We start from the raw sequence: 15151 nt of genomic DNA on the forward strand, positions 1-15151 counted from the left end.
CTCATCTGTACTGAAACAGTCAGCCAATTATTCCACGAAGAATTATGAGATGACTGACAAACACCTCTGCCTAACAAAACGCACCCTACAGGGCATGGGAGCCAACATGCTCTTTTTGCAACTTCCTGAGACTTTAAAGTTAAAAAGACGAACACACTGGGAACTACGAAGGACACCCCATACTCTGGGACTTAGTACTTCACTGGAATGAGACTGTAATATGCAGGACACCAATGACAGGTGTCCCCACCCTGTGCTCCTTTTCCTGTTGACAGAATGACAGACACCTGCTAACAGCTGTCATCGCACAAGCCTGGCCAGACTCCTGAAGGACCCACTCCCCTCAGTCCTGCTGCCACCAGACAGTCCAAAGTCCCCACACCGTGCCTGTTTCCACACTGCTCTCATCTTCTGCCAGCAGAGGCTGCGGGCCCAGCCCGGGCTCCACTGTGGGAAGCAGCGCACAGAAGACGGGACACTGCAGAGACGCCCGAGCCAGACAGCTTCCCCCAAGTGGGCTCCCACAGCAATTGGGTCCAACTTCAATTCTTCACTTTAATACACATTTTTATAAGTCTAGCTGAGCACCAAAAAATTACTTTTGTTTGTGAACCAATGATTAATCTAGATTCCTCTAGTCCTAGCAGGCTGCATTGGCTCTCAACACCTCCTGGTCATCTGAGGAAAACTGCTGCAAGGGGTGCTAAGGAGTGGAGCAGATAGGAGTAGAAGTCAATTCTGATCATTGCCAGGTGCTCTGTGAACAGGATTTAAGTGATCTTTTTGTTCCTCAACTCTACTTGTCCCCCAGCTACCTGGGCCATCAGCAATCTCCCCAACCCCATAATGAGGACTGGACGGAGGGCTGTTTGCCCCTGACCTGCATCCCCAGCCCCATCCATCCATCCATCCATCCATCCATCCATCCATCCATCCATCCATCCTCCACTCTCCCTCTGGGGGGTGGGGTAGTACTAGGGATCGAGCTCAGGGTTCCATGCATGCCGGGCAAGCACTTCTAGCACAGAGAAACACCCCAGCCCTTTAAAAAAATATGTTATTGTGAGACAGGTCTTGCTAGGTCGGCCTTGTGATCTTCCTGCGTGGCTGAGATAACAGGTGTATAAAACCACACCTGGCTAGCTACTGAACTTCTTATATAAAAAAATGCCCCTTAACAAGAGGGATCCTCTGCAAATCACTGAAAAGGTGGCTGCAAAAAAAAAAAATTTTTTTTTACAAATCCCTCTAGGGGCTGGGGATGTAGCTCAGCAGTAGGGCATTTGCCTAGTAAGCACAAGGCCCCGTCTTAATCCCAAGCACCACAGAAGACAATGACCAAAACCCCTCTGGTCCAGTGTTTCCTAGAGTGTGGCTCCTAGTTTCACGTTGAAAGGCGTTTTGGGGAGAGAGTTTCTGGAGTCTAGAGAGTCTAGGGGATCATTAACAGAACACTCTCGTAAGGGCAGCGGTAGGGCACGGACACCTGAGTGGAGCTGCTGCAGAGACCCAAGTTCCTCTCCCAGGTTCTGAACACTCTCCACATCACACCTACACCCTGCAGAAGAGTGTTCCACACACATCGTGGCTAGAAAAATGTCGCCTCAACCAAGAGCTCTGCGCCTAGGGCCAGAGCCCTCTCCCTCCCACACCGTGGCCTTTGGTGGACAGGTCTTTCACCCCTGGGCCTTGAGAAAGCAACTGAAGTTCCAAACCAAGAAGATATCACTGAAGACCACTCTACTTGCCCCCAACAGGAGCTTTTCCCCTTTCAGGTCCTATAATTTACATTACTTACTATTACGAATCCAGCAAAATCTGCCTTGAAATTCAGGAGATTCTGCTACTCTAAGCACCGATCGCAGTGATCCTCCACCGGGGGCGCTAGGCCCAGAGATGTCGGGCAATGCCTAGACACTGCTGGTCATGGTGGCTGCAGGCGGGGAGATAGTGGCACCCTGCAGTGCACAGGACACCCTTCTACCTGTGGCCTCCCAAACCCTCCCCCTAAAGGGGGAAGTGCTGTCACAAACTGCACTGAGTCCTGATGGGGCGGGGCCAGTTCTGGCTCCACAAGTGACCCAGACTGCTCCCAAATGCACACCTGGCACCTCTGACCTGGCCACCTTCCCAAACACGCTCTGAATCACTCCTGGCATCTCTGGTGTCTGAGGTAAAACCACCAAAAGCCCAACAACCGAAGAGACCACACCCACACCGGCGCCCCTGTCTAGGTGGAAAGCGCACTCCACGGAACAAAGCAGCGGGTTCGGACCACGCCTCTTTACCTTCCTCAGATATTGCCTCAGCCAGCTGCCAGGGGGAAACCGCACTGTGAGAGAACTCTCAACTGCGGCTGCAGTTTCACATGGAGGCTGAACTTTTGGCAGGAGGTCTGAACGGCAGTCCTTCTGGTGGTGCAGCCCGTGCCTGATGGTTTCTTTCAACTGCCCCGTTACTCCCCTGGGAAGGACACAACCCTCATGAGGATTGATGGACACGCTTGTACAGAACATGGTTTCATATTACACTGCACGACTCCAGGGGCTGCATAAAGCACTGACTGGCTGCTTTCCTTCTCAGGATTTTGACCTCGCACATGTATAGGTCACACAATCTGATAAATTATAAGGATGAAACAGTCCCGAAAGAAAAAGTGACTCCCTAGACACAACTGTCCATGCATGGACACATGCGTATGCCTTTCTGCGCGGGGCAGCAGGCGGCCCAGTGCCTGGCTCTGACCTCACACCTCACAGGAGTGGGGAGGGCCCTGCCACAAACCCTAACAGTCACACTGCAGTGAGGATGCGGGAGGCCAATCCCAGTGGCTGGAAATGCCCTGCTGCAGATGAAAAGGAGAGGAGAGGAGAGCAACTCGCCCAGAACACGGAGCCCTGGAGAACTGCAGGCACGGAGGCGCCCACACACACGCCTCGGCAGCTGGGCCTCCTGCCTGGGCTGGGGAGACCCGACTCACCTTGAGGTTTCGTAGGCAATCTTGAAATTCAAAACAAATACAGGATTCTACATTTCCCTCAGATCTAACCTCCTGAAAACTAGCTCCTCTTAAGAAACTCACAAGTGCTCAAGGAAAAAACATGGAGTCTGTTTGACAGTGTCCACCGCTGCAAGTAAGCAAGGCACGTGCACTTACCATCCTCCATATCCTCCTCGGCATTGCTGTGCCCGTCACTCAGGGCCACATTCCCATTGATGACAGGGTTTTGAGTAATTCTTGGCGGGTCATCCGTATCTCCAGCTTTAACAAAAACAAAAAGTCCATGGGTTTTACCTTCACAGATTACATTAAACAAATACATTTACACTTTTGGTAACACCTAAAAACTAAGTCTTAATGTACCATAATTAAAATCCATTCAGATTTAAATGACAATTATAAGTAACATGAATTTTGTTTTCAGATGCTAAGTAAAATTTGAACACATGACACCCTGCAAAATAACCTGCTCCATTTACAATTATATTTATGCAATGACTTCGTATGCACAAAATGTCAGTGTAAATTTATTTAACTCTTATTCTATAATGGCTAATTGGGTTCGATTTAAGAATCTGCGTGTAAGGTGGGAAGTCATGTGCAACAGGTTTCACACTAATAAAACTTCATCCTGCACACAGAAGCAGTGTGCAGCTCGGACTCTGAACCTGTGGACACATGCCAGTCCTGCGTCACCACACTGTCAGCCTCAAAGGGCCACTGGACAATCTCTGTATAATTATATAGAGTCTGGAAAGTACTCAGATGCTGACAAAGTGTATTTGTTACTCTAAATTCTGGCTAAAACCTGACTTTAAAAACAAATGAAATTTTAGTAATGATTGGCAGACACGGTGAGCACACTCTACAGTTACGGCACTCACTGTTGAACACTGGTCTCTTACTGACACAGGTCTGTGACTTAAAGCCAGAACAAACCACAGCAAAGTTCAGGCCTTTAGGAAACTAGACTTCCCATTTTAATTCACGGGTTGTTCCAGAACAGCTCTCTGTAACGAATGCTGACCCCACGCTGCCCACGGTAGTACACTTTCCCCAACAGGAGCGACAGTCAACACCAGCAGGAAGTGGACTCGCACAGCAGCCAGGCTAGGCTGTGCCTTCGCCCGGGAACAGCAGGCAGGCAGGCAGGCAGGCGCTCCACTTCAGCACCTCGGACAGTGCCCCGCCGGAGCCCCTCCAGCTCCCCTCAGGTTCTCAAATACCCCACTATGGAGTTACATCATGAAACCTCTCCATAATGATCTCAAGACTCTCAGAATACCAAGAAACAGGCATTTCTACCCACATTTACACAGATGTTTAACTATTTCCACCCCTGCCCATCTTCTAAGTTTTGTTAAATACTGTGCATAAATTTGAATGTGTTAAAAAGCTATTTCTAAAAACAAGACACACTTTTAAACTGGTCCTTGACCTCTATGCCTTGACAGAAATGCTGGGGGTGTGGGGGAGGGGGAGATGACATTCCGGCTGATGGGGGGGTGGGCCTTTAGGGAAAAAAGGCAGTCAAGTGGGCCAAAAGACAGGAGAGAGTTTTAGAGATTATCTTTGCTGTCTGAATTCTCCAGACAGAACACACTGGCCAAAAAGGGTGGGGGAGGCAGGGGGAAGGGGGAAGGGTTTTAGCTCAATGGCAGTGCTCGCCTAGAATATGCACGGCCCGAGTTCTATTCCCAGAATCACACACACACAAAACAACATACTCCAGATGTCTATTATCCCTATCTGTCCTCAAACTACACTGAATTACATAAAAATATTTATGGGGGAAATCCCTATGAATGGCCAATTAAATCAGATACAACACATTCCATCAATGGAATGTTTTACAGCAAGTTTGGTGGGGTTTTGTGTGTGTGTGTGTCTGTGTGTGATTGATTTTATTTTGTGACACTCTCACTAAGTTGCCTGGGATGGCTTTGAACTTGTGATCCTCCTGAGGCTCCATGATTTCAGGCATGTGCCACCATGCCCTGTGCAGCATTTTTTAAAAGATTTTTCATGTATCTATGTGGCAAATTCTCTTAAGATTGGTTTAAAAAAATTAATATCCCAAGCAATCTGTATCACATGCAACCTTTGTTATAAAGGAGAGAGCTGTGTTGGAACAGAAAATCTCCCTTTACAAAACTGCTAATGGTCAAGTGCCTATAATCCCAATGACTTTGGAGGCTGAGACAGTTCGCAAGTTTGAGGCCAGTCATGACAACTTTGTGAGACTGTTTCAAAAATAAAATAATAAGTGCTGGGGATGTAGCTCAGTGGTAGAGCATCCTGAGTTAAATTCCTAGTATTGCAAAGGGAAGTGTGTAAGGAGCTATAAACAAGAATCTCTTAACCAGAGACTCTTAGGAGGGTCTAGGGCACCAAAGCCCTCTCCACTGCACACTCGCTGTAGTGGACACACCATAACTGTCAAAGAACTTCACCTGAAGTTCTTCAACCAAAAGCAACTACTTTAAGACATGGTTCACTGCACACATGTAGAAACAGAGTGATCAATCACCAAAACAGAAGACCTAGAAAATGTGTGTCAGTGGTCTAAACTGAGGCAAGTTATGGAATTCTACATCAGCAATTGTGAAGTACGAACAAAGAACTTGGCTTCACGAGATCCAGAGAATCAGACGCAAATACAAATAAATCCAGATAACAGTGGAAGGCAGGCTCCGGTGACCTGTGGCTGAGTGCTTCCTACTAAAAGCTCAGCAATTACAAAACTGTGGTCCCAATTTGTGAGACCCACAGAGCACCGTTCACCACACCTTACTGGGTGGGGTAGAAAACAGCAGCAAGACGAACTGCAGGGTGGGCTAGAGAAAGCCTGTCTTCCAAGCATGTCACAATTGTGGTCAGCAAAGTGGTCAAGACGGGGTCTGGCTGCAGCTGGTGCACAGAAGGCACATCCTGTGCAGCCCTCCAGTTGAGCCCCATGCTTCCAGCCAAGAGCTTGTCGTCTGCCCTTCCCACCCCTCCAGGCACACAGTATGCAGAGGCTGGTGGCTGCACAACAGACAAAGGCCACTGGTTGGTCCACCAGGTTACTGAGAAACAGGACCTGGCCCAGGAAGCTCCCAACCAACTGCCAAAACAACTCAAGTCTGTCACCAGGGGACAGAATATCCAGTATTTTTAAAAAAAGTTCTGTGGGAGGATTAAAACTGTAATTAAGCACAGTGAATCCCTGAGCCAGGAATAAATAACGAAAGCACCTGATAGTTGCCAAAAAAATAAATAAATACATGAAAATTGTGCCAGGGGCTTCTAGAAATAGCCTCCACGACAAGGCTGTCCTCATTAACTGTCAAATGCTAGGTGAAGAAGTGGCGTGTACACACACTTATCCCTACAGGAAAGTGACTGCACTCCTGTGTTTCACATCCCACTTAGCTGGGATTCTGAAAGACATTAACACTGATCTGGCCAAACATGAACCCAAAGCACTCAATTTTTTTTTGGGGGGGGGAGTACTGGGGATCGAACTCAGGGGTACTCAACCACTGAGCCACATCCCACATCCCCTGCCCATTTTTCTATTTTATTTAGAGACAGGGTCTCACTGAGTTGCTTGGAACCTTGCTTTTGCTGAGGCTTGCCTCAAACTTGCAATCCTCCTGCCTCAGCCTCCCAAGCTGCTGGGATTACAGGCATGTGACACGCCCAGCTACAACACTCATTTCTTGACTTAATTATCACAGGTAGTTAAAAAAATGAGACATTTGGCAAAGAGTAATGATATGTAAAAATATCTATCTGACAATAAAACAATTACCATTCCAAAATATGCATCATACTCAGAAATATAACAGAGGGCAATTTTCACCACTCTAAGTATCAGAGGCACAACTTTATGTGTTTATTAAAAGGCACAAATACCTATTTTTAGAAACATGGCGGGCTGCTTTGGCTATTATGCAGTCAGTCAGCGGCTCCTCCTCTTCCTGAGGATGCCCGCACTTAAATTCCGCCTTCTCCCCAGGTTTCCATTTGTGATGTCATAACAGAACTACCATCCCAGCAAGGAACTCTTGCCAATTGCTATGGAAATTGGGTGGCATTAATTTAGCATCTGAATCTCACCCCCCTGGACAAGATCAACAAGTCAGAATCCCAACTTGTTGGCCTGGACATTTTCTGTCACTTCCCCAAAATACATAAAGCTCCTATAAAAGGCCCATCAAGCACCACCTGGAACCCCCAGCCTGTGAGATTCCACAGATCACCCAGGGGTGCCCTGCCTAGAGATCCAGGGATACCCCAGATCCACAGAAATCTCCACTCAGACCCCCAGATTCTTCCAACAAGCAGTGACAACAACCTGCAGAGACCAGAACAGGTGGCGATTCACACTCCCCAGACTGGACAGGTCAATGGAGCCTTGAAAGTATCCCCTGCCCCTTGCCCTCAGTTATTCTCCAGGTCAAAACCCCTCTGGGCTTCTTTCTGTCTGGCTCCCCTCGTCCCAGCTCCCCACCCCCACTGAACTCGGTGAAGAACATATCTAATATAGGCTACAAAACTGATGAGAAAGCCAGTATCTTCCTGCCTGTAAAGTTCAAATCAATTCTACTTCCTGACTAGCAACCCCAAATACATTTCAAAAGAATAACTGAAAGATGCCAACATGGGTTCTGAAACCTGCAATCACCTTCTGGCCCAAGCCTGTGGTTCCCAGCCATGTCTCCTGGCTCTGAGTGGAGCCTGTGGGCGGGGGAGGGGAGGTTCCTTCCACAGAGTGACTGCATAGAATCCCACCAGCCTGCCGGGGCGTTCTGCTTCCTTCCCTTTCCTCTTTTGAAGCATCCTACCACAGTCTTGTCTTTAGAACCAGAAGCACCCCTACAACTCTGTCCATCCATTCAGACAAGGCAGTACAGTCCAGGGACAGAAAGGAGACCCTGGGGGAGAGCTTCCAGATCCTAAAGAAGCACTGGATTTGCAATGAACAACCCGGGTGCTGTAATCTGTTAACAGTGGGGAAGACGAGGCTCAAGACAGGGAACTCTATACCAACTCTGCGACTTTTCCGCAAATCTAAAAGTACTCTAAAATTAAGAGCTCATTTTAAAAGCAACCTGGAAGTCCTCAAGCCTGAGAAGCAAGGAAAATAAAAGATAAAACAAAATTTCAGCATCACACACTCCCAGTGCATGCCTTTTGAAACTCTTAAAGAATCAAAGGCATAAAAGAGTCTGGGAGTTGGAACACAAAGTCTCCCACACAGACACGGACGCCAGTGTCTAGAAGAGAACAGAACCTGCTGTGGAGAGCGTGCGTCGTCCACCCTGGGCACGGCGGACAAGGCATACGGCAAAGGGCAAGGCAAACTTTCTTCCCTCCCTGGTGGGTTCGAGAGGCCACGATGGCACACCACAATACACAACATGAAGGCCTCAACTGGCCTAGTGCAGTGGCACACACTGAATCCCAGCAACCCGGGAGGCTAGGGCAGGAGGATTGCCAACTTCAAGGGAGGGAGGCTCGGCAACTGAAGCAGACCTTGTCCCAAAATAAAAATTTAAAGGCTGGGGTTGTAGCTGAGCAATAGAGCTCCCTTGGTCTCAATCCTCAGAACCAAAAGAACAACAACAACTACTACTGCTTCTCCTCACAGCGTGGAGCCCAGTGGAAGAGTGCTGGCTGGGCTCCATCCCCAGCACCACAGAGAAACAAAAGCGCCTCCTGCGGCCAAACCCCTATTTCAGGTGGAGCCTCTGCACACATTCTCAAGGTAACCAAGTGGGCAACTTCTGACTGGTTCTAGGCCTACAGCCCCAGGCTAGCAGTCACGCTCCCCTCCCTTGAGGCTGCACCAGGTGCTTCTCCACGGCCGACATCCCCAGCCCTTTTCAAATCTTACCTTCAGACAGAGTCTGGCTAAGTTGAAGAGACTGGCCTTGAACTTGCAACCTTCCTTCCTCAGCCTCAAGTGCCTGGGATTACAGAGTAACCACGCCAGGTCATGTATATGCTTCTTAAAAATGTTTATTGCCCAAACAGACTGTATACCTGAACATTGTGCTGAATGATATTAAACTCAAGTAATTACTTAATATTATTTATTATCACAAGTGGTTTTCATAAAATAGAGAAATTGTGTATCCTTTTCCTAGTTTCTGCTATAATACCATCTCAAAAATCTATAGTACAAAATCATAACCAGGACGGCGATGATGCTGAGATACACCAAAAGCTATTCAGAACCCCCATATTTACTTGTACTCATGTGTGCTTAGTTCTGTGCAACGTCAGTGCAGGTGTAGGTGTGTGGGTCAGCTGCCAGTCAAGATACCAAACAGGTCCAACACAAGGACACTAGGGCTGCTCTTTTACCCACACCCCCATCTCTAGCAACCAACCTCTCTTGAATCGTGCCATTTCAAAAGTGTCATAAGTGACCTGCAGCCTGCAACAATGTGCTCCCCTTCATGGCTAACAGGAGTCCACGGCAGGGGTGTGCCCCTGTTTGACCACTGAGCTCCTGGCACCTGGGCTATTTCCAGTCTGGGGATATTGCAAACAGACCTCCTGTGAACCTTTCTGTACAGGACCTGGATTCATAGTAATTTTTGCTATTTGATTTTAAAAGGGTGAGGTCCTCCCTGTCCTAACATCAAGGAAGGAACCACTCCCACACGCATGCATGGTGAGCGTGGTGCTCTGCTCAGGGAGGAAAAAGCACTTGGCTACTCACACTGCACACCTCAGCACAGCCCCAGCCAGGACAGCCACACACCGGGGATATGCGTAATTTTTTTTTACTCGTCGATAGACCTTTATTGTATTGATTTTTATGCGGTGCCGAAAATCGAACCAAGTGCCTCACACATGCCAGGCAAGTGCACTGCCGCTGAGCCACAGTGCCAGCCCAGATATGCAGAACTTTTAACAGCTCCAAAACACTGCCACAATTCCTTGACCCACCCCCTGCCAGAAGACTACTTCTGACTTTTCGTAACCCCACCCTTCCTGCCACTCCAATGCCACAACGGTGCCATGGATCTGTCCTACAGCTAACTCCCGGAGCTCCTCCACCTTCATCACCAGGCTCGCTTTGGGCCCTAAGAGCCCAACCACGAGCAGGCTGAGGTGCCACACACTGTCAGGGAGGGGGGAGAAGAGGGCTCTGGGTCAACTGCAGTCCCTGTGGGATGCCCTGTGCAGAGGCGGGCTTCAGAATGCCCGCCCCGACACAGCCTAGAGGGGATGAGCAGCCAGGCGCCCTGTACACTCCTGGGGTTTCAGCCATGCAGGAGGATTTCAGATTAGAGACCAGCCCAGGTAGCTGAATGAGATCCTGTCACAAAATAAATTTTAATTTATTTGTAAATAAAATTTAGCGAGCGTGGCTGGGGCAGTGGCAGGCCCTGTGTTCAATTAAAAAAAAAATGTGATAAGGTCAGGAATCACAGCTTAGAATTCTCTTCTCCCGCCTCAAATCTAAAAATGCAACCTTCATTCCAAACTCAGCGGCTTGACACTCACCTCCCAACAACAGTGGGTATAACACAAGGGCTGGCCAGACAGCACTGCGCCTCCGGATGACCATGCTGCCCGTGGCCAGGAGACCCACACGTGGCCCTTTCTTCCGTTCCTGACTACATCTGTGAAGTCCCTTAGAAGCAGCCAACTCAGGAATACGGTTCTAAGTGGGAATTTTCACCTATGCTTCAAAACTATTCATTAAAGATTATAACACAGTATCATTACATGACCAAAGAGGTCACGCACTCAACCCCAACAGGTGCCCATGCTCTGTTTGCCTGCAATTATAGGAACAGGGACACTCCTTGGCCTAGTCCATTTCTTTTCCACGCACAGAAGCACGAGAAGCAAAGACAAGCATTTCCAGCCACAGGTGGACCAGGCTCTAGGGTCCAGCAGGACTGAGAAAGACAAGCCCTCATCTGAGGTGCTTACCAGAAAGTGGGCGCCTATTTCACGGGGTGTACCTGCAATGGAGGGGAAAGTGTGCAGTGTCAGGACCACGGGGTTCGGGGCCACAGTGGGCAGACGTGTACCTTTGTCAAGGGGAGGAGACATCTGGATGAAGCCCACAGGACGAATAGCGGCCAGGCACGGGGCAGAGACTCTGGAGAAACGGGTTCCAGGAGGAGCAAAGCACAGGAAGGGCAGGAAAGCTGGCCGTGGGAAACGGGGGACATGGAAGGCAGGGCCACCGAGGGCCTCCGCGCCTCCACAGAAGCCCATGACTGCCACCCCACCCCGCCTGCCCAGACTGCCCTGGGCAGGCAGCAGGGTCTCCTGCAAAGCTCCTCTGCTCTTCTGCCAGGGCCCTGGAGAGCAGTGACTACCCTGCTCGTTCCCAGCCCACCACGTGTCATCTCTGTGTGGTTTAGAAATGGGCAACTCTGCACCCTATGAATTCTTCAGGCCACCTTATTAACAGTCAAAGTGGCTTAATCGGCTCAACAATCCAAAGCATTACTAACAACTGTGAACCCGGTTATTTGGTTTCCATGATTCTCACGAAGCTGGTAAGAAACCAGCCTCTATGTGACAGTCCCATACTGCTGAACTACACTTCCTTTGAGGGCCCCTGCAGGCCAAGGCCAGTGCCCACCCAGCTTCAAAGGTGAAAAGCCTGAAGACTGGAAGGAGACCCATTTGATTGAACCTTGACAGCTGCTCTATGTTCTGGAATAGTCCTGATTTAAATTAGGTACAGGAAAATAAAGGCCACAGAAGGCCACATATAATCTGTGTTCCTTAAATAAAACGTTTGGGGTTTTCGGTGTGGCTTTATTATGTAAAAGATCATCTGCTCCCCAGAGATCCTCCTCACCACCAGCCATGCCCAGCCAAGCTCTGTGGTTCTGAGGCTGTGAGGGGCATGAGGAGGACAAACCTGTGACCTCTGCTCTTGCTCACACACTGTCTCTGCCACAGAAGAAACACAACGTGGGGCTGGCAAAAGAAGCACCAGCTTGTATGCCAGAGGCGGCCTCAGAGAAGCAGCAGGACAACAGGTGTGCGCCAACTGTACGAGAAATACCTCTGGAACAGACACCCCTGCATGGACTGGGATGACATCCGCAGTGTCAGCGCTCCTCCACCACCGTGAGGGCTCCATGTTGTCTGGATGTTCTCAGTAAGTACCTGTCACCCTTATGAAAGCAAAAGCACACACACACACACACACACAGACCGAGTCAGGCCAGGAAAGCATACCCAGACCCCAGCGTGGCCTGGAAGACGTGTTTACACCATGGCAAATGGCAGCATCTTCTCTCCCGTGCCTGTTTCCCTTAAGAAATATTCAAAAACATGGGCCACTCTGGGGTTGCGGGGTGAGCTCAGAGCTAGATAGGCTGTGATCATTAAAACTTTCAAAACCTGAGTGGCACACACCTGTAATCCTAATGGCCTGAGAGACTGAGGCAGGAGGATCACAAGTTTGAGGCCAGCCTCAGCAACTTGGTAAGATCCTAAGAAACATAGCAAGATACCATGTTTCAAAATAAAAAGAGCTGGGGATGTGGCTCAATAGTTGAGTGCCCCTGGATTCAGTCCCTCCCTGGTACCAAAAAAAAAAAAAAAAAAAAAAAACCCACAACCAATTCCAAATAGGTTCTTTCATTTGAATAAAACCAAACAGGAACCTAAAACAGATATTTTTTATACTAGCCCTACCCTTACCCACCTGAGACACAGACCAACCACAAAGCATGACTTACTCTCCTTCAGAAAGGATCTACGCATACTCCCTGGAATCAAAGACTGAAAAATAGTTTTCCAGGGAATAGCAAAGAAAATCTAGCTTTATCATTTAAAGGGGGAAAAAAAAAAAAACACAGCATGTTGGGGGGGGTGCAGTTCCATCCATGAACCAGTGAAGGCTCCCAACACGGGTGCGTGCTAGCCAAGCAGCACAGGACACAGCCACCCCAGAGAACAGCCCTGCAGAAGAGACTGCTCAGGAAGGCAGGAAGGCTTGCCCTGGCAGGCACTGCTCCCAGTGAGTCCACACACACTCCATCCACTCCAGAGCTACACATGCAAACACAAATCTAGCCCAAAATCTGGGGCTAGGGGTGGTAGCACACACTTATAATCCCAGCCACTGAGGTGGCCGGGACAGAAGGAGCAGGGTGAAACCAGCCTCAGCAACTCACATCTGGACTGGAGAGGCAGCTCAGTGGCAAAGCAGCCCGAGGTTCAATCCCCAGCAATCCCTGGGTCAATCGCGGTATTGCAGAACAACAACGAAAAGCTCGCATTTCTAACTACAGAGAAGGTGGTCTCGACACTTTCACGGACGTTGAAAGAAACAGTAGGTGAAGGCAGCTGGGAAAAAGAAGCACAAATTGAGGTGTTCCATTCCCTGAGCTTGCGATTCACCATGAAGCATAAGGATCGAGATAGCCCTGGCTGGCAGGAGGGAACACCATGGCTCCACGAAACCAAGTCCAGAGCAGCCCCCATCAAATGGTTGGATTTTGACAACATGCAAAAGCAATTCAATAGGAAAGGAAAAGTCTCCTTAACCAATGGATAACCCTATGTCTAGGGACAACACACGAGCCTTGCCTTTGCAGCAATCAACTCATTATGAAATGTCAACTGTCAGACTTTAGAAGGAAAGTTTCTGTGGAGGGGGCCAGGCATTCTTAGATATGATACCAAATACAAGAACACAAAAAGAAAACTTTGATAAAGTTTACTTCGTTAAAACTAAGGTTTTTACCACTCAATTTTTTTAATGTGACAATTAGAATAAATATTACTTTTTACCATCTTAAAAAAAAAAAAAAAAAGCCCTAACCCTAAGACTTTTGCTCCACAAAGACACTGTTAAGAGAATAAACAGATATGCAATAGGCTGGTAGAAAATATTTGCAAATCACACACCAGACAAACAACTTCATCTCAAATACTACATAAAAAACTCTCAAAATTCAATTGCAGGAAACCCATCTCAAAAAAACCAGTAACAGCCTCGCACCCCCGCTTACACAAGAAGACGGTGATGGCAAGCATGCAGAGGGGTACTCACCTTCAGTGCACCCCAAACCCCACAGACCCTGCCACTGACTGCCATCCAGCCACTGGCCACTGTGCCCGCCGGCCAGCAACAGACCCTCCTGAGCCTGCACTGCGCTGCCCAAGCCAACTGGATGTCAGCCCCTCCCTATGACACTAAGTGGTGACAAACTGTCAGGATGGGGTGCAGTCCCACCCATCTTCTTTTTTAGAATGCGTGTCCCATGGTGTCATCTCTGCACCAAACACAGACGCTGACCACATAACCAGCTCCCGTGGCTGTGCACAGTAAAATCCAGCCTATGAGAGCCTCCCGCCACCCCTCAAGGGTTCTGCTGCTCTAGGAAACCCTCAGCTGACAGGGAACACCCATCCACTTGTACCACCCAGTCATTTTTGCAGCTTACTATCAAAGTATGGCCTAACTACAAGAAAGTTCAGATCCTTCTGAAAAACACTAAATGAAATCTATTACAGAAGATGCAATCATGAGAACGTCCACATCTTTCTGACCCACTATAAATCACTGTGGGGTTCGGCATAACATGAATCCAGGAACCACCGACACCCGGTGCCCGTGTCCGGGGGTGCTAGGGGCTGAACTAGTAGATGCCAGACGCCTAAGGCCTAATGCGTCATGGCTCCATCCACGTGAAATGCCCAGCACAGGCAAAGCCAGACTCACAGGTCAGGGGCTGCCGAGGACTGGAAGAGATGGCGAGTGTCTGCTGGCGAGTTCAGGGCGTTTTTGCAATGATGAAAATGTCCTAAAATTGTGTTGACAGCTACACAATTGCCGAAATAATATAACCCACCAAGAGATGGGCACAATGGCACATGCCTATAATTCCAGCAGCAACTAAGGAGGGTAAGGCAGGAGGATTGCTAGCCTCAGCAACTTAGTGAGACCCAGTTCCAAAATAAAAAGGGATAGGGATGTAGCTCAGTGGTAATGTGTTCCTGGGTTCAATCCCCAGTACCTCCCTCCTCCCCAAATACATAAAACCTAAAACCTACCAATGGGTAAATTCTGAAGTGAATCACAGTACAATTTAGTTATTTTAAAAATAATGGTGATTGCTACTGTGTTTTATGAAAAAAAGCACAGCACGTGTGAGGCCC

At 48.7% G+C, this 15151-nt stretch overlaps 1 protein-coding gene across 2 annotated transcripts in view; it reads right to left on the reverse strand.

The window, feature by feature from the left end:
• Positions 1 to 15151, reverse strand: part of Usp7 (ubiquitin specific peptidase 7) — a 56487-nt gene that overhangs the window by 27689 nt on the left and 13647 nt on the right. The window contains exons 1-2 of one of the 2 annotated variants that reach the window (XM_027940980.2): positions 3158 to 3248; positions 2289 to 2463 (exon numbers count right to left, since the gene is read on the reverse strand). Coding sequence is in view for 1 of the 2 variants with exons in the window: in XM_071605572.1 (XP_071461673.1) it covers positions 3158 to 3262 (105 nt within the window). In the remaining variant the exon portion in view is untranslated. Of the gene's footprint in view, positions 1 to 2288; positions 2464 to 3157; positions 3263 to 15151 lie in introns of those variants that run through there. The other variant, XM_071605572.1, reaches the window with a different exon arrangement.

The sequence above is a fragment of the Marmota flaviventris genome, chromosome 19, assembly GCF_047511675.1.
Source record: "Marmota flaviventris isolate mMarFla1 chromosome 19, mMarFla1.hap1, whole genome shotgun sequence".
Classification (NCBI taxonomy): Eukaryota; Metazoa; Chordata; class Mammalia; order Rodentia; family Sciuridae; genus Marmota; species Marmota flaviventris.